Source organism: Melospiza melodia, chromosome 14 (assembly GCF_035770615.1).
Source record: "Melospiza melodia melodia isolate bMelMel2 chromosome 14, bMelMel2.pri, whole genome shotgun sequence".
NCBI lineage: Eukaryota > Metazoa > Chordata > Aves > Passeriformes > Passerellidae > Melospiza > Melospiza melodia.
In genome coordinates this window covers 6,724,798-6,748,274 of record NC_086207.1, presented here as the reverse complement: position 1 = coordinate 6,748,274, position 23,477 = coordinate 6,724,798, and the positions used below count along the sequence as shown (strand labels likewise).

Here is a 23,477-nt window from a genome sequence, read left to right as displayed (position 1 = left end):
TCTAAGGATTTCTAAAGGAAATCAAAAGCAGGTCATGTATTATGTATTTGGAGGTTATATATGATTTTCCTTTAGGAAAGGAGACTCTTGCAATATGTTGAATTCTTCAGGAACACATTTTCAGGATATTCTCTAGTTGATCTCAATATGAAACAGCCTGCAATTTAAACAAACTCATGGTAGTGAGCCAAAGTTTTTTTCCTCCTCATCTGCTTGCTGGGGCAATCAAAAGTCAAGAGTGCACATTTTAATTCAGTGCTTCATGACTCAGACTAACCCAGACATGCAGACCCCTGGAGTTAAACTCCTACAGAAGATCTGCTCTGAATAGCTATGGATTTGCTCTGCAGCAATTTGATGGTTATATAAATGTGCTAGCAGAAAACTGCAATACTCATACCAGTGCTACAGTTTCTGAATAAACACAATTTGACTCTGAAAAAGCACTGATAACACACTTTTCATGCGTCCATAAGAACAATTCACCACTGCTAAACCTCTCACCCCATTATCCAAAACGTGGCAGCATTTTCCAAGCTGAAGGCATTCATTCTGAAAGCACATTTAAGTGCAGGGAATTTGAAATAAGCAAGGCTTTTAGGGCAGAAGAGCTTGCCAAGAACCAGGAGGATGTGGGATGCAGAATTTGGGGCAAACAACTGCAGCAGGGACCTCGAGGTGCCTCTGTCAGGGCTGGGGGTGCAGGGCACCCCCTCCCCACCTTGCTGGGCTCAGGGGGCTGGAAGCTGGACACAGGGAATAAAGGAATTATTCCCGAGGGCAAATGGGCAGAGACACAAAACTTTGTGTATTTATGAATGCATCTATATAAATAAAAAACCACCAGAGATGAAGCTCCAGATGCTCTGCCAAAAAGCCCCTCAAAATGGCCATAAAAGAGTCAATGTGGAAGGAAGATCAAATTTTTAATTCTTTCCAGTCTTTAGCCAAAGGAATATCATGTCCATGGTGTCTGGTATGCAAAGAAATTCTGGTATGAATGAAGAAAAATACGTGTCTAATTTTAATTCTGGGAATCAAGTTATTAATATACAGAGTCAAGACTGAGTGTCAGCTGCCTTAAAATAGACACTGACTGCTATCCAAAACAACCTCATTTGCTTCCTGAGGTCTCTAGGCTCTGTTTAAATATCAGACTGGAGATTTTTGGTGTTTACCCTGTGAATGCTGCTGAGAATCCTCAAGTCTCACTAATGACTTGTAACCAACAAGCAATTACCAGAGCAAAAACTGAGAAAGAACCAAACCAGAAAATCCCAAAACACATGTTCAGCCCTCAAAGAAAGCCACCACCTTCCTACCTGGCCAGGTTTCTTCTAGAGCATGGCCAGGGGCGCTGGCAGGGTGGGACAGGGCTGCAGCAGACCCAGGGCTCATCCATATCCTTCACACACACCAACATTGCACAAAAAACATTAAAAACTGTGCATGAAAGATGACAGCTGCTCTTTTCCCAACTTGCCTATTTCTGTACTGAAACCACTTGGGTTGGAGGTGATATAACCAGCCCAAGGTGCCAGAGCATCGTGTAACAATCTGAATTACTTGGAATCCTTTTTGAGCTGAGGTGTCTATTCAGCCATGAAGTCAAACTTGCAGTGGTAATCCGTGCTAAGAGGAGAAACTGGAGAGACAAGTCTCTTCTCAGGCAGTAATTGAAATGGCACAAAACCTTTCCTTCAAATATTCCACAAAGAATGTTACATTACTAAATCCAAGATACTTGGCAGTTTTATGCAGCTCTAAAATTAAGTTACACTCCAAAACTATTCATGTCCATACCCACTATCCTAAAATTTTGAGTCAAATTTAATTTCCTAATGGTCTAAAAAAAGAATTGGACTGGGAAAGAGGAAACATCCACAAACAAGAATTTTAAGAGCTTCAATTAGAGTTTTTTGAGAAGAAACAAAAATTAAGTGTGGATCTAGGTTCAAATATGGATCTTGGATCATAAGCTGTGGCAAATTTGGACTCTGGGGTTTCCTGTATTTGCCATCAGAGCACAACCTCCATGTCTGACACACAAACATGGCTGTGTTGGAGAGAAAGTTAAATTTTAGTCTCTGCAAGTGCTAATGTCATCTTTCTGATATGGACCCAAACTTTACCAGTCACTGAACACATTATTTGATAATATTGATATTATTTACTTTTTCCAAACGATCAGGTTTGAAATGCAGTTTAATTCCTCTATTTCATGAGGAAATAGAAGGAAACCAAAGAAAGACTATTCTAGAGGTAATAAATGGACTGAAATTTTACATTTTGTTTCTTTACATTGTCATTGGTAAAGAAAATGTTGTAGGGAGAGAAGTGTCCCGAAGGTTTTGTTTTGATTCTTATTAATTTTTCTTTTAGTTAATAAATTTCTCTTTATACTCTTTTAAAGTTTTGAGCCTGCTCTGCCTTTCTCCTAATCCCATCTCACAGCAGAAAATAAGCAAGTGCACTAGTGAATAACCAACATGAACCCACCACACACCTGTAACTACAATATCCTCTCCAGAACTCTCCCTCCTCTCAATGGCAGAATCCCCCTCTGCAGAAAACGAGCAGGACCAAATAAACCTAATTGTTTTTCTCCTTTATTATCAAAGGCAAACCCCCTGATGCCTGTGCTGGGGGTCATTGTGTAGAGCAGTGTGAATTGCCAGACAAACAAGAGCATTTGCATTCTCAAGCAGATGATTTTCCTCAAATATCTCACTCCACAGTTTCCCTTTGATCAAGCTGAAAAATGGTGCTAAACTGTTACAATAATCCACAGCTATCCAAACTGCTGTGGGCATATTTGAGGCATTGATCAGCACAGCCCAGGTAAAAGCCACTGGTTTTAGTCACAAGGAAATCACAAGTGCCTTGGAAGCTGGAAAAAAAAGGGTTGGGATTGGTGGTAATAATAAATAAATAAATATGACAACTGATGTGTCAAACACACCAACCTACCAGGCAGAACAAGGAGCAGCAATAGGAGAGAGAAGGTTTGTGAGGAGAGAAAGAGAAATGGCAAAAGTAATGCAAATATTGGCCTGCATTGATATAAATGGAAGGGAAAACAATCCCTAACAGTGATGTATGAGTGCAGGTTTTTCTAACAATCCCACCAGTGCTATCCTATAGCTCAGTGTCATGACAACATTTGGAGTCTAGAGATGACATGATTGGTACATATTTATTCTAAAACACACCACACTCATTATGCTACAGCTTGTGCACACTGTCCACATAATTGCCTCCAATGATTTCCCCCAGTGCAAAATGTTATTTGCTGTAGGTCCATAAAAGCAGCTGGATGCTGTCAGATAAGACTTTATTAGAAATAGACTATACTTTTGTGAATAAAAGGCAAAAATCTAGTGTTCACACACTGAGGTAATACATTAAAGGAGAAAGAGCATGGGAAACTAAGTTCAAACAGATTTAGGGGAAAAAAGTAGAATTAAAAAAAAGCCTACAACACTAAGCAGCAGCAAGGCTGAGTTCCAAACTACTTCATTGCATGAACATTTTACTTCTGAACATCTGGAGCAGAAAACTGAATATGTTCAAAAAAACCAAGGTTTCTCTTCAGGGCAAACAAACAGTGGGAAAAAATGTAGGCAGTATGTAAATATACAGTGGAGGAATATACAGTGAAGGAATGTGCAAGAAACAACAGAATATTTTCCTACTCCCAAGAAATTGGAAGAGAGCTCGCCCATGATGACAGGGTTTTCCGAAGGAAAAACTGGGAAATAGAAGTTTCTTGCATCATCATTCCTCTAAGAAGCACTGAGTGATCTTTTCAGCTCTTTTCTAGATGGAAGCCTTCCCTGCCAAGGTAATCCCTGCTCCCAAGGGTGGCACAAACCAAACACAGGGATGTCTCCTATCATTCCCAGCTCTAAATGTGAAGGAGATAATGGTTTTCACATGTCTTGTCTAAATATACATTGAAACAGAAACTCAGAATGAGCACTGAAAGGAGTGAGCCTGTGTCTCCTGTCCACCCTGCAATAAAACTTTGCTGGGGATCCTCTCTGCTGAGTGTACAGTGAAATTTGACCCAGAAAGGGCAACATTTCCCCTGTGTGCCTGTATGCTTACATAAAGGTATGCTTATTTTTGCACAGTGCTATTTAATACCTGTTACAAGGAAAGGATTCCCCCTTTAAGACTATTTTAAGACCTCTAAGAGAATTTGAAGAAATTTATGAGAAGGCAACATTCAGCCACAAGAGAGTGGTTTAAGCAGACACCTGACAGCTCTTTTTCTTAAACCATGCTGCACAAAAGCACTGCAGTTTAATAAAAAGCACTGCAAGCAATGTGCCTGGCAGATGAGTACATCAGCAATGGAAGGTTATAAATGTCAGACTGGTGCATTCATAAAAACTGAATGCACCGAGATGCTCCTGTGCATCCTGTCCCTGCTCTGGGAGGGAGCTGTGGGACACAGGGACAGGAGTCCTGCATGTCCCTGTCACCTCCTTGGCACCTGAGACTCTGGGTTTGGGCAGCTGAACGAGGTAAATCTCATCCACCCTGTGCCCAGGAAGATTTTGGGTTCCCTCTGCCAGGTTCCAGCTGTCCTCAAGATGAGACAAGAGTCTGGGTCCCACTGGAGATGCTGCTTAACACAGCAACAATGGAAATTCTCAAACACAGACCAATAAAAATGTGTAACTTCACACTGGTAACCTGCATGATACAGCAGGTTATGGGCAATATCTCTGTCTCAATCTGGAAGCAGAAGAAAGGCAAGCAAGATTGATTATTTTTTATTTACTTACTTCATTCTTGTCACAGTTTCCACAAACACATGAAATTTCATGCCTCAGTACCTGCAACCCATCTTTTGGTTTAGAAACAAATAAGGAGCTCAGTTTATGTTAGTGGAGAGGAGAATGAGATCAGGATTGAATTTTGAGACAGCTGGGACAGATTCAAAGGTTATATTTGCAGAATATGAAATATTCAGAGCCAGGCAGTCCATGGCTGTCTGTGTTCTGCTGACACATTTCTGGATGGAAAGCAGAAAGCTGAACTAGAGCTTTGCACAGCCAAGAGGCTCCTGCTGAAGAAGACAGTCACGTAAACTCCTCTGAACTCAGACTGCTCACTTCCAGGCTATTGCCTCATTTGCCAAAAAATGGTTAAGAAATTTAGCAGTTTATAAGAATGTGAGATTAATTTTACTCTTTTTGTGAAAGCCATGTCATCAGGGTATCAGATAGTATCAGCAGAACTCAATATGCAAAATTTAAACATAAAAATTCCTCAGTGTGGCAGTGGAAATCAAAGTAACATCTGTGATACCTTACTGCTGGCAAGTTACATTTGAATGCAATGAAACCTGAACAAAAGCAGAGCAGAGATGACCTTGCAGACTTCTTAACACTGATGGCAATATATAAAGGAATCCAGGCCAGGAATTGCCTTTCAATGCAATTCAATTCACCATTAACCATGCCCTGGTCAACAGTGCTGCAAGGATGCATTCATTATTGCAAAGTTTCCATGTTGAGTTACCCCAGGCACTTCCAAGACCCTCATTCACCCACAAAGCCTTGTATTTGTCCACAGCACTGGTAAAAACAGTGTGAACCCCATTCTCCCCCCAGGAAGGGAGTAAAAAATAATAGTTGGTACTAGAAAATAGCAGAACCAGATTTTAGTTCATTATAAAATTCATCAAACATACCAACCAACTCAACCAATTATTTTCACATAGAAATGTTGATGAGATTGTAACAAGTTTCAGTAATGACTCACCTGGGATAGATTTGAATAAGGGCCTAAAGGGGAAAAGCTCAGTATTTCTACTGCCAACTGCTTAAGCCAAGCAGTTCCGCCAGGATATTTTCTTTCCATGGAAAGAAAATCCTCTATAAATTCCTACTGAAGCATGGATGAAAAGACAACTAGAAAGATGGTTCTAAACTAGGATGAATTTACTTTGCAATATAATCTAATTATCTGTTATTTTAGCCATTTCATGAGGTTTGGAGAAAAGAATTCCTTGTTTCCACCACCAGCTTCCTTTTTTCCCTTTTTTTTAATCTCCTCAGAGGATAATTAGCTCACAGCTGCGTAACTCAGGAACATATTTTCATCATCCCTTCAAACTGCCTGTTGTGAGCTTGGGCTCTCACAGAAGCACTACAGGATTATTTGATACTAATAAATGCATTTGTTCCTACACCCAGAATTAATGGCTACAAGGACAGATAAACTCTGTTCCCATTACAAAGCGATTTATTCAGTCAAGGGACAAATAAGAATAAGAATAACGGTCAGAACATACGGGAAGCACCAGAGCACAGATGATAAAGTCAAAGGCAAACCCCCCAGGGACGCACAAAGGCTCTCTAGGATGCAGTTTGATGAACTTGTCGAGAGAGGGGGTAGGTAAAGGGTAACTTACAGCTCAGTCACATCCTTGGGAATCCCCTTGGGCAGCATGCGCAGCCCCTTGTTGCTGCAGCGAACCACCGAGTCCACACAGGTACACTGGGCAGGACAAGGAGGGGACAGCAGGCAGCTGCTCTCATCATTACCTGCACAGGGACAGAGGCAGGGTGTGAGGAAATCAGCACTGCAGCCCAGGGCACCCACTGTGAACATAACTGGTGACAAGGACCAGGGAGGGGCAGCCTGAATCCAGGGTAACCATCACAGCATTTTACACGAGAGCTCTTTGGATCACCCGGCCCTCATGCAAGCTCTGTAGGCAACATGAACAGCTCATAAACTGAATAGAAATATTTTAAAACATTATTTAATATATTTAATTTTTTTTCCTAAGGAGAAGCTACTTCATAATTCTGCAAATTTTATAGTGCAGTCCAATGTACAAATCCCAAATCCTCTCCCCACCAGCTGAAATGGAGAGCTTAAACAGCAGATGGCCTTACATTCATCTAGAGAGATGATATTCACTATCTATTCTCTTTTTGGAAGACTTTTTAAAAATTCAGCTTTTAGATGTTTATTTTTTACTTTTCATCACTACCAAAGATATTTATTTTTTACTTCCCATTTTACACTAGATCCAGTGCTTTGGATCACCCTGCCCTCATGCAAGTTCTCTAGGCAACACTACCAGCTCATAAACTGAATAAAAATGTTTTAAAATATTATTTAATATATTTTAAATATTTCTTTTCCTAAGGAGAATCTACTTTGTAATTCTGCAAATTATAGTGCAATCCAATGTATGAATCCCAAATCTTCCCCCACCAGCTGATATGGAGAGCTTGACCAGCACATTGCCCTTAAGTTCATCTAGAGAGATGATATTCCCTATCTGCTCTCCTTTTGGAAGACTTTTTTAAAATTCAGATTTTAGATGTTTATTTTTACTTTTCAAAGTCAGCCTGGCACTTTGTTTATGATCTGAATTGTAAAGCCTCATTGTTTTCAACAACGATAACCAGGCAAACAACAAACTGAGGCAGCACAATTCCAACTGCTGGCAATCCATCTGCGCACACTTAAAAATATCAACTTTCTTCAAAAATGGTTTCAAAGGTCCATAAACAGCAGATTAAATCTTGTAATTGAAGAACAATAGGGTTTCTGCAGTAGAAAGCAACGCTTTGAAGCTCAGAACATTAAAGCATGGATTTTCCCCAAAAGCAACAGGCTTTGCAAAACATAAGGCACATGGCTGCTGCAGGATCACATGGATGTGAAAGGAAACACTTATGGCACATTCTGGGGATGACAGGGAGGGGAAGCACAAAACTGCGTGTGAGCACGGGCAGCCCGAGCTGAGACCCAGGGCTCCCAGCCTGCTCCTTCCTCCTAACTGATGCAAGGACTAATCGAGACAGATCTGCTTCTTCCTTCTCTCTGCTGGAAGCACCCATGAGCATTGAGATTAAAGAAAAAGACTGGAAGTCCTGGTAGAAGATAACAGAATTACCCCTGAATGTATGGGTAGGAATCATTTGCATTCAGAGGGCTGGGGAGGCACCACCAGACTACAGAAGAATTGGGAAGATTTTTTTTCTTTTCTTCCCTACTGAGTTTAATGACTGGAAACAAAATTCAAAGTCCTTCATAAACCTGCAGAAAGAGCATGTTTTTTCAGCATATTTAATTTTCCCCTGTGTTCTGTGTTTCACACCCTGCCACCACCTACTTTCCATTTGCCTCGACTCCAAGTTACTGCCTGACAGAGAAAGCTCCCAACTGTGGAATGACATTTCGTGCACCAGGATTCTTCTTTTCTCCCAAGTGGGGAATGTCAGTCTGTGGACCAGGATTCTGGTTGGTTTTGGGGCTTTTTTTCTCTCAAATTAAAAGTGAATTATTCTTTTATGACTAAACTTGGGTCTCTTGAGCTCTGAGCTCAAGAACCTGGGCCTGTTGCCAGATTGCTTGACTAGGACAGGAATTAATTTTTACTCTAAGTAGGGAACTTGTATCACTCTCATTGTCTCTTTAGAGGTATGACTAACTGCACCCTCAGCCTCTCTAGTCTCAACAAGCTGCAAGTCAAGTTAGCAGGGCATTCATCAAACAATGTTCTCCTTACTAGTTTCTTGACCAGAAGACAACAACTACCTGGAGAATGAAAGAAATCTCAGAGAATTTTCTTTTAAACTCACATAGACCCATCAAAGCATGAAGCATTTCAAATAATGGCTAAGGTTCTTTTTTATTTCCCTGTATTCACCTTTTACTGGTGACCTTGAACATTATCCAAATCTAAGAGACTTTCCAAGCAAGCCAAGACTCCCACTGGTTTCAGAGTGTTAATTAAGAGTAAGGAAGGCCCAGAATTGCACCAGGATTAGACAAAGCAGGGCACTTATCTACAATAAATTTAATGTATTGTATTAATAAATTAATTCTTATATTTAGGTGTAGATAGCAGAAATTCAGAAACTGGAAATCAAGAATAAAAATATATCATTGATAGAGAACAGTGATTTTCAGCTCTAGGTAGCTGCTTCTTCCACCACCAAACCAAAATGTTTACTGTGCAGCATGGCTTGGTAGGGAGGAGCTTTCTCAACATTACCACAAGTGCCAAATCAAACTGGAATTTCTTACCATCACAGGTGAAGTCCTGGACATCTACATCTTGGATTGGAATATCCTTCAAGAAAAAGGGTTTCAAGCAGCGTGGATTTCCACTGACAATTCTCTTCTTCCTCAGCCACTTCCCCAGCCAGGCCAAATGGCAGTTACAATTAAAGGAATTAGCCAGCAAATTACTGAAAGTGAACAAAACATGATTCCATTACACATGAACATACAGAAATACTGAAATAACCACAGAAAGATGAGGGGCTCCAAGTCCAGGCTCTTTCCTGTGTTCCTGTGAGATCCCTACTCCATCCTGCAGATGCAGGTTTTATGTAGGGCTGGAATTATAATTAAAATATATATAATTATGCATATATAAATATATGTTTATAAACCAAACTGCTTAAAATTATTATTTAAACATACTTACACCACTACCAGGGCTGGATTTATTGTGGAATTCAACCCAAGCTACAGCTTACACCCAAATCTAAACTCAACTCACAAACTGCACCCATGATCTTCACCATGACCATGTACCTGCCCCAGCACTCCCATTCCCTCTGTCCCACACAAACCAGAGCCAGGAGGGAGCCACTGGCAAGCTGAATTTGGGGCTCCTATTGAAACAGCAAGGATAGTGCTGTACAGATAGATAGATAGATAGATAGATAGATAGATAGATAGATAGATAGATAGATAGATAGATAGATAGATATCGCAGCACTGTCATCTTGAGCCACTTATGAAGATTTCTCAGGTCTGGGTACCTTTAGTGAAAAGCATCTGCTCTGCTGCCCTGTGAACTTTGTGGGGTCTGCTTCAAATCTTGCTGCAGCTCCTGAAATATCTTCCATCCAGAGCTGCGGGCCAGGCATGGTGCTGTGGTGTGCAGCCCCCAAAGCAACCATCTGATAATGCCTCCATGAGAGGGATGGAGCCTGAACAGAGCCTGGCTTAGCAGCTCCTTCCTAACTAAAGTGCAGCTGAAGGGAAGAGGCTGAGCTCCCTGGTAAAAAGGGAGAGCTGTCCATGCCATGTACAGAGAGGGAGAATCAACAGTCTCAGTCACAAAGAAGAATGAGCTGTCAGGGCCTCTGCTTTGAAAATGAAGTCTCTAAACTCATATTGATAGAATATTCACATCATGTTGAATGAGCCCAAGAGTTAGTATTTTGGTAGTACAGAAAGAAATATGATCAGAAATATGATCAGAAATATGAAATTTCTTTAAATCATAGCATATCTTTTAAGACAAGAAATCTGAAGGTAAGATAACAGGTACTTCAATTGCAGGTGTAGTAGCTGAAGTAGCTTTTAAGTCTTCACTTGCAAGATGCTTTCACAAACCTAAATACGCAGTCAAAATCACATTAGGACTTCAGCCAAACAATTCCTTCAGAAAACAATAGTACTGAAGACAAAAACATGTGGCACAATTGAGGTGGGGCAGTTAGAAAGCAAACCCAAAGCAACTCCTACATTCTCTAGGTTCTAGGCCAAAATCACAGAGCCACAATATGATTTACAGCTGCTCTGAGCACTGCAGCACAGCCTACTTCAATCACTGCTCTGCCCTGGAGCTCCGGGGTTAATCCCACGTGGATTTAACACAGGCTTATGGACATTGTGGAGAAAGGAGAGCTGGGGAGAGCACAAAACTCAGCATAATGCTATAAAAACACTCCACCTGCTTCACACTTAGACTCAAACGCTGCAGAAAGGTGAGAAACCCAACAGGTTACACAAGAGCTTTCATACAGAAGGTGCAAAAAAGCACTGAAAGCAATACTCTAATTCTAACTGCTTTCCTCCTGAATTGTTTTCCATTCTCTTTAATCCATAATGGGACCACATGCAGGATGCTTTGTATATTTTCCGCCCTGATAGACTCTGGCATGAGCAGAGTGCCTGAACCAAATGTCTGAACCTCTGAGCGAGGCCGTGCTTCAAAGGCCATTTGTTCCACTGGTGGGAGAGAGTGAGATCATGTTCACAGAGCTGCTCCCATCACACAAAGCCTCAGAACTGAGTAATCTACCACTGGGAACAAACAGCAGGTGTGCATAATCAGGTTTCTGGAAAAGCAGCAGCTCTGAGGGTAAAGGACATGTTGTACATCTAGAGAGCATCTTACCAAGACTTACCAAAAACTTTCACAAACATTCCATCTACAAAATGCTCTGTATCAAGAAATAGTAATTATCCCTGTCTAGAGAGGAGAGATTGTTTTGACTTAATGTAACTATCCACAAAGCCTCCTTTTCTTCTTGGCAAACACAGGTTAAGGTATGAGGTAAAATTTTTGGACTCTTTTAGTTTAGAAGTTGGATTATGCTTTTTCTTGGGAATTAAGAAAGAAATAGGTTGTTACAGATAAAATTAACAAATAAACAAGTCTCCCATTTAGAAATTCAAATCACTCCAGGCAAAAAAAGAAGAAATTTATCTTGTCAGTAATTCCATGTGATCTGCTACTTTAGCAACTTATAGATTTTATCCTTTTCCAAAATCAGAGTAGGGATTTTTAGCTTTAATGCAGCCTGAAGTTCATACATGTCCCCACATACACACATGTCCCTCTTTCCATGGCAAGGCTGTGATGCAACCTTTGATAGAAATGCAAGATGAAGTCCCTCCTTAAACTATCACATGGATAAAGAGATTTCCTACTTGACTCGAAATGGAATTGAAAGTCTGGAAAGGCTAATTGTATGTCAAAGCTTTACTGAGGAAACTGACTATTCAAGTGGAGTTCTCCAATCAGAAACAGTAATGTTGGGCAGAAAAACTGATGTGAAAACTCATCAGTAATAATCAGAGTTCCTACACATACAATAGTGATTTACCCACTCAGACAGAAATACAGCAATCAAACTTTTAGCAGAGATTTTGTACTAACATTAAATTCAGAAGTGTTTACTCAAGGACATGGACATATTTTAAAAATCAAGGGGAAATAGAAGTCTTGAGAAATGAAATATGTATATCCTACTACAAGTGCCTCTTCAAAATTACAAAGAAGCCATAGAATATTAACTATTTAAATGGATTCTAGTGACCTGTTAGAAAAACATGCTGGAAAACATCTGGATGGTTTTGAAATTAGATTGAAAATATATTCTGGAATTCAGGTTAAGTTTATACAAGAATAGTTTTATGTCATTCTGGCATTATGCAGTCATGCAGTTATTTTAATATAATTCAAGGAAAAGCAGTTCTGCTTGCAAATATCTCCCTTGACTGTGTAAGGACTAAAAGACATGACTGAATTTTCTCTGTGAAGAACTGCAAGGGCACTTCAAATTAAGATACTACAGTGCCTAGTTTGACCAACAACAAAATAAAAATTGCAACTTTTTCTACCAAATAGATGTTCTTCCTCTGTTGAAAATCATTAGATAGGGTATTACTTTTAGAGTTGACCATGTTTTTTTAGAATATCAATGAGACTGACTCACAAAGAGTAAGAACAAAAGGAACAATGTTCTTTAGTGCTGCAAGTATGCCAATATAAAAATGGAAATGGAACATTGCATGAATTTTTGTCTCCCATTGATAGATGTGAAAGTAAGGCATTACAGTACCCCATTAGCTCCCAAAGTGTGGGCTGAACAGGGAAAACAGTCACACCATCTAACTTCAGTGGTGTTTGTCATCCAATAAATCCACCTACAGCAGAGAGCTGCCATGAAATGAACAAAGCTGAATTCTGCATTTGTATGGCAAAAATCACCATGGCCTCAACTCAGGCTCTAAAGAAGTCAAAACCACACTTTTTCTGCCTGTAGATCAAACACAGAATGCAAATGTGTCAAAGAACAAACTCTTCCACCAAGACACAGCTAAGAACCAACAGGATTATAAATCAGTGCCTAAGCCATGCATTGCAATTAGCAAGAGCTTGAATTGCTCTTGCTAGAAAGTGCAACAATCTTTTCCCACAGAAAAGAAAATGGGCTATTCTCTAACAAAATATGACAAGGAAAATTCCATGAAAGCAAGGTAGGGGCTGCACAGACTGATTCAGAGAGCAGAGGAGCAGCAGGCACTGCCTGCAGCACAGTGACAACAGCTTTCAGCAAGTGTCTCTTGCTTTGACCAGAGACTTGAAAACAGTCAATAAAAATAATCTGCTTGTGTTTCTCTCTTTTTCCATCAATTCTGAGGAGATTCTTGGGACTGCACAATGTAAAAGGAAAGAAAATTCTGTGTTCCTTATGCTGCACAGAGCTAATGCCAAAATGATAACTGATTTGTTGGTGAAAAGTTGCCACAGCAAAGGGAAAGTGTCAGCAACAAAACAGCAGAGATTCAACACATCTTTCTCTGCCCAAACATGATGAAGAATGTTTTCCAGTCCTGAAATGCAATAGGATTGTGAGTTTATTTTGACTGGACAATTAGGCTGTACTTTCAAGACAGACAATTTCCATTAACAGCAACACCAGGGTCCCCTCTCACAGTTGGAAACAAAAGGCAGACTTTCTTTCCATATTTATCAGTCTGTACTTTATTAAAATGGACACACTAAAAAAGCATTTTAAAGTATTTAAGAAGCATGGGAAATATTTCAAAGAATGACTGAAGAGTGTAAGAGAATTAAAATAAAGCTTAGTTTGGTATTTTCACATTCACATTCAGTAAGATTTGACTATTTTATCTTCTTCAGATGCTCTGAAAATCTAAGAATTAGCTAGTAGACTTCTGATGTTTAACTACTTTAACTGAAATCCAAGAAAGCTGTTCTTACAAAATCAGACTCTTCTGACACTAAAGCAGCTTCAGGGAGCTGAGTGTGTGATAAGCTACACTCTTTGAATCTGCAGAAATTGTTTTACATGACCTTCTCCTGCACATTGCACTGGGCTGTGACACAGCAAAACACAGTCATTCTGTCTGAGACTGCGACCTGCAAGTTGCTGAAACTATTCAATTAAAAATAAATAAAATCACACCATGTATCCTCCAAACCTGTGATTTCAGTAGGATGGAGTTTTCTTTCCCTAGATGATGTTTTCCATATGAACTGAAACATGGTCTTTTTTAAAAGGAAAGCATGAAGAACATCACCATGCCATGTTCATCCCATAATAAAATCACTTACATTGTGGACAGAGAGACCAGGGTGCTGAAGGCCCCAGGGGTGATGGTGCTGATGTGGTTGTCATACAGAGACAGGAGCCTCACTGAGCTCAGGCCAGCAAAGGTGTCGTTGTTGATGCAGCTGATGGAGTTGCTCCTCAGCATCCTACAAGGATTAAAACAGGGAATTAGGAACCACTGGCTAATAATTCAGGATGGGAAGTGCTTCACCAAAGAGATGCTTTGGAAATCATTCTGGTTTTACTGATTGCTGAAGTAGAGCACAGCTAGAGGAGGGTTAGATTCATATAAACATGGTCTTGTGAATTTAAAATGCATCTCTTCCACTCAGCATTAGAGGCTGATGGGAGCTGCACATCTGAAAGCAATATGCAATTAAAATTATTACTAGTGACAAACCTGAAATAAAAACCTAAAGGCTCAATTTAATAAATATCTGAGAGTAGGCTGAGATGTATTTCAGACATCATTTGAGACTGCCAGAAGTGTGTGACAATAACAATACTGGCTGCATTACTTCTGCTCATGTCCTGGATGGTTTTTGTATTCCACAATGCAAAAGCATAGAAGAAAACAGAATCCTCATCAAAAATCAAGGAATATCGTAGGAAAGATTTCCAGACCTGGCACAAGCTCTGGAATGTCATTATCATCATCAATTTTAAAGACAAAACCCAGTAATCATTCTATAAAATGGTCTTTGCTTGGTGCTTGTAGCAGATGAATCAGTGCTGTGTTTTGGAAGAGCCATCTCTCTGAGTTGTTATGGTAACAATGAACTCGACAATAAAGCCTAATTAATCTGAAAGACTGGAGTATCTTGTTTCACTCCATTGCAGAAAAGGCTCATGTGTATTTGTTACACTGCATGCCAATCAATATCTGGGTCTGTAAACATCACTGCACTGCTGTGATATTCCTACTTAGGTGAAAAATCATTCAGTAATTAAAGCACACTACCAAAGACCCACAACATGCATGCAGCTCCTGCTGCTGCTGCAGTGAATTGATCCCCAAACTGAGGAGGGTGAACCCCTGGGTATCCAACTCCTGGGTATCCAGTGAACAATGGAAATTCAGACTCCCTCCGAAGTTTGAATTTACATCTCACATTGGTATCTGCTAGCTGGGCACTGAAATGCTACATCAATGCTACCTGAAAATCACCAGAGAGAGTCTAGATGTGGCTGGGAAAACACTGAGTGTCATCACAGACATTGCCTGTTTGAACACTCTGCTGCTTTTGGTCTCTGCGCAGTTACCAGCAGAGGCACCACAGTCTCTGTAATTTTGGGATTGCAGCTGGGGTGAAACTGTGTCAGGAGAGACCCACAGGGCACAGAGAAACACCTTTGCTCAGGTCAAGAGCACCAGCTCTAAAATGGACAAGCAGTAAATGGGAGAATAAGGCCCTTAGCAGCAGCAGGAAACATTTCTCCTGCCCTGCATGGAAGGTATCAGGCAGCAGAACTGCAGGATGGGATAATTTCAATGCCAATATGTCCTGCACAGTGATTTCTTGCATTGCAGGAACATACAGCCTTTTAAAAGCTGGACCATGACCCTGAAAAATGCAGCCCCTTTGCAAAAGATTACTATTTTAATGCTGAAAGAAAGTCAATTAATGGATAGCAATATGTGTCCCTCAAGCCAAAGCCTTTGGTTTCATATCATGGCTCACCATGCACTGTGTGCCCTTCCTGAAAGAACACTTAGACTCACAAATCCTCATATCATGCTGTGTATATTTAGACTGCTTTATCAGCTGGGGGAAATGTAGGTCAGGTCAGCAGGATAGCTTGAATGTTAAGCATCTTTTTATTAAAAAATGCTGAATTTTGTTTAGGAGCACTGCCACAGGCTGCTTTACAGTATAAAAATTAATTTAATATCTATGGGCAGTATTTTCAAATCCCTTAGTAAAGTGCATACATTAAATTTAAGAACAGATGGCTGTAACCACAAAAAATATTAATGGAACAGCAAAAGTTCCATATTTGTCATCACAGAACAAAGTCCTTGAAATGAAACTTGAATTTCTTTTTACAGTTGAGTAAGGTATCATTGTGTCATGATAACTTCCAACATAAGTAATATTTTTTTGCTAATGAAATTGCAGATTTTAATTGTATTTTGATTCCTAGAGTCTAGTTCTTGTCAGCCCCACCTAGTCAAGTGCTTTCTTTCTACAGCACAGCTCCAATTTGGGTGGAGGAACAGTGGGAGGATGGGCAAAGTGATAGCAAACATGTTCTTCAATGTCTTGTTTCCAGAGGAAATAACAAAATAATAAAAGCATTAAATGACTGGAAGTGACAAATTTGACACTTGACATGTTCCCCATCATGCCAGACCTGTGAAAATCTGTCCATTTTATAGAAATAGCCCATAAATCTCAAACCTGCCCAGGAGCAGAGATAGATTGAAACCCTCAAGGCCGAGCAGTAGCACTGTCTGTGTAATTACAGCTATTTTAGCAGCACTGCTGAGCCTGAGCAGTGCCCAGGGAGGAACAGAGGCAGGGCTCTCACTTACAGGGTCTTGAGCCCCGTGAGGCCCCTGAACATCCTGCCATGCACGGACTCCAGCTGGTTCTCTGTCAGGATCAGCTCCTGCACGCCCGCCGCGCCGTCGAACGCGCCCTCCCGGATCTCCTTGATCTTGTTGTTGCTCAGGTTTCTGGAAGGAAACACGCAGTGACAACAAGAAAATCAGCAGTGCTTTATTGTGGAGAGTCTGGTTCTAGCGTGGCTTAAAGAAAGAGGCCATGAAGGTATACAGTTGAGGGAAAAGTAAAAGGTAGTTGTAAAGCATTTCCCAGGCTTGATTCTATAAATAATTAGGCTCTCTCAAGCACCACTTTATAAACAATAAGATTCTCAGACAGTCTTCCCATAACAGGCAAAACACTCTGTCCTTGGGCTCTCTGGGAACAGATAGCTGCTCTGGGAACAGGTAGGAAGGTTTTGAGAACTTTTCATATCACAGTGAGAACGCTGGTCCTGTTTTCAATAAACAAAGCACAGGTATTGTAAAACGAAAGGAGGGGTTAGAGTTTTCTCTGTAACCTATCGTGAGCTTGGATTTTGCAATATGCATGAAGTTAATTAACACTGTTATATAAAGTGGCTGATTTAATCAATAAATTTGAGTCGATGCTCATCAACAACAAAGATGGGTCGTCTCCCTTCGCTTTCAACACTTTATTCCAAACATCACACTGGAGGCAGGGAGATAGGAAGAATTTGTTCCTTTGAGTGGTTATCTAGAGAGACCCATCCATCCATCCATCCAGCCAGCCAGCAAGGAGAGCATCCAGAAATTCCAAGTATTCCTATGTTCTCACAAATAGCTCCCTTGCACTCATCAAAACCACAGTTATTTCAGCTAAATCAAGATAATACCAGATTTTAATACCTCATGTAGTTGTTTCTTATCCATGCCTCTGGAAACAGTAATTGGGAGTTTCCAGCATCTGATTCATGTCCATGAAGTTATGGACAATGCTTGGCTGTGGGTGCTCATCTGGCAAGAGCCAGTTAATGTAACTGCCATTGAAATGGTGTCAAAAATTGAAATACGGGCCACTTTTATTCACTGTACCATGTATCTGATACCAACTTCAGTATGTGCACTTAAATAAAAAAAACACTCAAAATGAAACAAGTATCACTTAATTGTCAATTCACAGCCACCGCAATACACAGCATTATTTTCTAAATGTTTACTCTGCCTATACAGTCACAAGATGTTTGCTTATAGATCCATATAACAAAACTTTGATCTACAAAGTCAAATGAAGTTCTCCTGAAATGCAAAATTAATCTTTTGAATATTTCATATTTGTGAAAACCCCCATGAAAAGACAATTTCTAAATTATAAAAATGCCATCAGAGATGCATAAAAATAAATGGCATTTAATTATTTAGAACATTTATACAGAAGGCCTTAAGCACATTAAAACTTTGAGCCTGAGTCCTTCAAACATCTCCCATGATGTCCTGTATAGATTATGATGAATAATTCTATTTGTTGAGGTCTATGACAGGAAACACTGGTCTTTGTTTTACTATCTACAACAAAAAGGAGAAAGTACAAGATATATTTTTGCTCCCAAGAAGATGCTAAATTCCAACACCATTACTCATGCAGAATAACACATTATTCCAGAAATTATCCCAGCACAGACACAGCATGAGTAATAGTTCCAAAATCCAATTCCAGGTGATATAAAACAAATGACAAGGTATCAGATTAACACCTGGGTTACTCTGCTCAGAAGAGCTGGCAATCTTACTGGGATAAAAGTTGACAGAAGACATGGAAAGAGGACAGCTTGGCCTCAGATAGAAATAATGTGGGTCTTGCTCTTTTCAGAAGTCATCACTTAATAAAATAAAAATAAAAAAAGAGCCTTGGAAATATGTTTCATGTGGGAAACTGGAGTACACTGGTTTATGTCTGCTGAACAACTGTCAGAGAGTGGGCCCTACAGCATGTGGCCCATCACCTCTTGTGCTTTCTTGTGATCAGAAAGAATAGGAGCACGCCAGCAATCAGCCAAAAATAACATAAAAACATCTAGAAATACTTACAGGCAGATTTCTCTTTCCAGAAGTTTAGTGCTTTGTGCTAAGGCTCACATGAAGAGTTTATGTTCAGTGTCAAAGCAAGTCAAGGGAGGATATTCTGACATATGCATTTAATTTTGGGGCTCAGCTATTTCTTCAGTGGAAATGTTTATAGCTCAACATCTCTCCAGAATGCTGGCATAAATAAATGCTCCCAAAGATGCCCCTCCTGGTAAAGATCATGCCACGATGCATATTTGCACAGAATAAGTGAGTAAATGTTTGTGGTGGGAAGGGAGGGTGAGTTGCTATAACAGACAAAGACTTTGCAGATTGCAAACTGACCTACAGTTGTAGTTGTAAAGTTTTATTAGTTACTTTTTGCCATGTAAAAGATATTTAGGTACATGTATTAAAACAGGGGGGCAATTTTAATGGTCTATTAGATACTGAAGGCAGAAAAGAGCAAATATTGGAGACAAAAGCTGGTCACCATCTGCAAAGGAATTGGCACCTTTATACAGTGCTAACATCTGAATTTTAATTGCTGCCAAAGGACTTCAGCAGATAGGCAACTCTGCTCATTTGAGTTAATAATGCCTGATCTTTTCAGCAAGACAGAATTACCCATAAATATGCCAGCAGCCTCAGAAGAAGCCAATTATAAATACCTTTCCCATGCAAAAGATTTGCAAATCCAACATTATGCTGAAATCAAAGTTGCAAGGCAGAGAAAGGAGAAGCGCTGCAGTAATAAATAGGTAAAGATGTTACAGTCCTGCAATCCTGCCTGGAGTATTGACAAAGCAGATGCTCTGCCAACCTGGATTTTGTTATTTGTCTTCCTGAGTTAGAGTTTCCCATATCAGAATACAACAAAAAAAAAGTGGTAGATGACAACATTCAGTCACCAAAAGGAAAAAAAAAAAAAGTTTCCTCCTACAGTCTGAACAGCTAGAATAATAAACATGAAGAGTTACATACTTCTCAGTCTAAGAGTTACCAGGAAAAATAATCAGCTGGTATAAAGCTTAAAAAATGAAAGCACTGTAACCTTTTGCCTGGTCTGCAACTCTGAGACCTCTAACTCCATCCTTCCTAGCTGTAAAAGATTCTTTTATATGTGATCATCACACTTGACAAGGAAATTTTTTACCAGAAAAAAACCTACTGACATTTTATAGCAAACTCCCACTACTGAAAAGCCCCATCCTCTTGCAACACTGAGCTTCTACCAGGAATTCTTCTTGAAATGCTGGCAGACAGTGGAAAAGAAACTGAGTTTTGAGACTCCTCTGCCCTCTGGCAGGACCCAAATGCGAGCCAGCCTGACTCCTGAAGGCATTTTCCATAAGGACTTCCTGATTTACCCTGGTGATAACATTCAATTCTATTTCCAGATTTTATTTTGGGCAAGAGGTCAAAATAAATTTTCAGCAAGCCTGGGTCTGCTTTATGGGGGGCTGTGAATAAGAAATGAAGAGATCAAGAAGCTATCAAGGTGACATTGTTCACACAGCTCACTTTTCAGTCACTTTTTATTCACTTCATGGCTGAAGTTTATAATAATATTATTTCTGTTGATCTCATAACTGCAAGAGCAAGCTGGATTCTATTCAGAATTAACAGAAGCACTCACCCTGCTGTACCTGCTGGGGCAATGTCAGCAATGTAGCTCCCAAGCGCTGAGTTACTGATTCACCTTTTAATCTGGAAAACCCCTGAGAGAGATCTGCAGCCACAAGGGATCTGCTTGGTCTCACCTCCAACTCTGCAGTTTTGTCACAAACCCAGCCTGTTCTGAGTGGGGTTTCCCTAGAATATCTCTGTCTTCTGGAGATGTGCTTGGAATCTTTAAACACATATGAGGAGGAAAAGCCCAGAGCTGCTGCATTCCTCTGGAGGATGCTCAGGGGGTTTTACAATAGTCTGGCTGGGTTTGGTGGTGTGAGCTGTCCTCAGGAGCTGCATTTTGGCTCTTTGCTTGTGTATTTTTTGGGCAAAGTGCTGGATTAAAAACACTGTATTTCACCCCTTTTACATTGCTAAGTCTACGGAGCTAGACCCCTACAATAAATAGTGTATTGAGTATTAGAGTTGGGGGTGTTATGTTTTTGAAATTATCTTGTAGTAGTACCAAGGTAAAATTGCGCTGACAGCCTTAAATACTGCACACAGACAGTGAATTGCACCCAGTGCCACCCCTGCACTCATCCAGCACAGCAGACTGATGGCCCTGCTGTAAAAACCACACTGAGCCCAAATGGCACAAAGCACAACACACTCCTCAACCCCATTTCCAGAAAATAAAGTCTGTTTCTGTGTAACAAATGACTGCAGCCTCATTTGCCATGGCAAAATTCATGCTTAGGGGAAGGAACAACAGGTAACAGCTGTTTCCAAGGGCACAAACTACTTCTGCCTCCCCCAGAAACCTGATAGCCTGGGTTTGAAGCTGACTCCTAGTCCACAGACTTTATCATGATTCAATTTTATTTCTCATGTAAAATGTTCAGATCCTGGTCTGACACTCCATACAGTTCAATCTAGCAGGAATACTTACAGCCAAATTAAGCCTCCAAAGGCAATTACATGCTGGAGGTGGGTTGGCAGTACCAGCTATTGGCAAGCCAGCCTGACATTTCTTATAATAAAAACCATATTATATGTTCACTTTGTAACTTTGGCAAGGCTTAACTGAATGAACTGTTAGATGACCCTTTCAGGTTTTGAGGTAAACATTTTTCATTACTCTTGTTCTCAAGAGAAGAGGTCAGTCCCCTTTCTCCCCAGCAGTGCATGAAGTATGGCAGTTCACCTCTCTATTTTGAACGTGAGCTCATTGCTGAATTTTTTTGCCCTGCAGAAAGAGTGGGAATGATTTCCTGTAGGCACAGGGCAGTGGGCAAGCTCTAGAGATGGCATCTGGGGGCTCCAGCCTCTGCCTGTGGGTCAGCATCCCATTTCAGCAAGTCTTTCAGCGTCTCTCTGTGCTCCCTGAGCCAGATACCCAGGGGCTTTTGGACATTGAACCTGTCATGGCCAGGAGACCCCTCCAGGGGGTTTTGGACACTGAACCTGTCATGGCCAGGAGACCCCTCCAGGGGGTTTTGGACACTGAACCTGTCATGGCCAGGAGACCCCTCCAGGGGGTTTTGGACACTGAACCTGTCATGGCCAGGAGATCCCTCCAGGGGGTTTTGGACATTGAACTGTCATGGCCAGGAGACCCTCCAGGGGGTTTTGGACATTGAACTGTCATGGCCAGGAGACCCTCCAGGGGGTTTTGGACATTGAACTGTCATGGCCAGGAGACCCTCCAGGCTCCCACTGCCATGGGAGTCCCCAGGCACTGGGGATTTTTTGTTAAGTGCTCTGTTCCCTGTGTAAGTAGGCAGTAAACAGGAGTGAAAAATGCATGCTAGGTAAGAGTATACACAAATTGGAAAGCATCTGTCCTCATCAAACCTTCAGGATTTATGTTCTGAAAATTGGAATAATTTGTTTTTATTGAAATCTTACAGTAGGGAAGTACAGTGCACTGGGATTTTCTCTAATTAACAGCTGAGGCATTGCCAGGGAGTGGTGGGGCTCCCAGTGCTTGATTCATGCTGAATTTGCTGGCTGCTGCAAGAAAGGAACTGCTGGCTTCCACAGAAGTCAGAACTTCACTTCTGTGAATGGGGATGTCTCCCTTCTCCCTACCTGACATGAGACCTTGATGTGCTGAGTGGGAAGATCTCCCTGGAAACATTGGAAAGGTAATTCCCTGTTGTTTCTGCATTGGAAGCATAATTCCCTGTCAAAGGCAGCAGCTTCCAGCTCCCACGGCTGGAGGGAGCAGCTCCTGGAGCCCTTTTAGGACACCCCCAAAAATCCAAGTGCTGGAGCTGCTCCCACTCCTAAAGAGCTCAGAGATGCATCCTTGTATTTCTCCCGCACTCCAGGCAGATCCAAAGTGCTCTTTGCCAACACTGCAAAATATCAGCAGCACAGTCCTTGGAGCCTGAAGTTGGTGGGATGGGGATGGGACTTTCAGAGCCTTCAGCTTTCGCACAGGCAAGATCAGGTAAAGCCACACAGTAAAAGCACAATGAAAACAAAACAGAGGTCACTGGAGAACCCAGTGAATTACTTCTGGACTGGATTAGACCTGTCTAGAAGAATATACACCAATCTTGTCATTCTACTGTAAAAAGCATTAAACATAAAGAAAATTTAAATTTAGGTTGTGAAAACCACACTGTGTATATGGGATTTTGCAGCTAATTATTGAAGTTGATTAGTTTTTTCAAGGCACATTCAGATATGTTAACCTTTTAAAAACCAGTAGGGTAATCTTAGGTATTTAATTTCTAAGTAAAATGTGGCATCACATTGCGTTATGTATCTCTGACCTTTACATTTTTATATCAAGAATTCAATTTTGTTTTGCATTAAAATGTATTAAACCCTAGGCTGACACATTATACAATAAGGTTCAGCTTAGGAGGGCTATTTGCAGACAAATTACACAACTGCTAATTACATATTAGAGGTGGGGTTGGTGCTACCACATGTTGCAAAGGTGGTCTGATACTTCCCTTTTTTGCCCCATCATTTTGACTCTGTCTGGAATTCTGCTGGAGCTTCACAGCCACAGTGGAACTGTGGCTCTCTGAAATGAAGTTTATTTTCCAAGTTCCTTGGCATGGATCTGTCACTACTCCTAAACTCAAGTGAAAGACAATCAAAGGACAAGCATTCAAATACCC

The 23,477-nt window shown here is 40.7% G+C and overlaps 1 protein-coding gene across 4 annotated transcripts in view; it reads right to left on the bottom strand.

Annotated features, from left to right (window-relative positions):
- Nucleotides 1-23,477, bottom strand: part of SLIT3 (slit guidance ligand 3) — a 491,085-nt gene that overhangs the window by 93,435 nt on the left and 374,173 nt on the right. For all 4 annotated transcript variants that reach the window (XM_063168563.1, XM_063168565.1, XM_063168564.1 and 1 more), the window contains 4 exons: nucleotides 16,687-16,830; nucleotides 14,153-14,296; nucleotides 9,070-9,233; nucleotides 6,431-6,563 (listed from right to left, as the gene is read on the bottom strand). In XM_063168563.1, coding sequence (XP_063024633.1) covers nucleotides 6,431-6,563; nucleotides 9,070-9,233; nucleotides 14,153-14,296; nucleotides 16,687-16,830 — 585 coding nt within the window. The remainder of the gene's footprint in view (nucleotides 1-6,430; nucleotides 6,564-9,069; nucleotides 9,234-14,152; nucleotides 14,297-16,686; nucleotides 16,831-23,477) is intronic.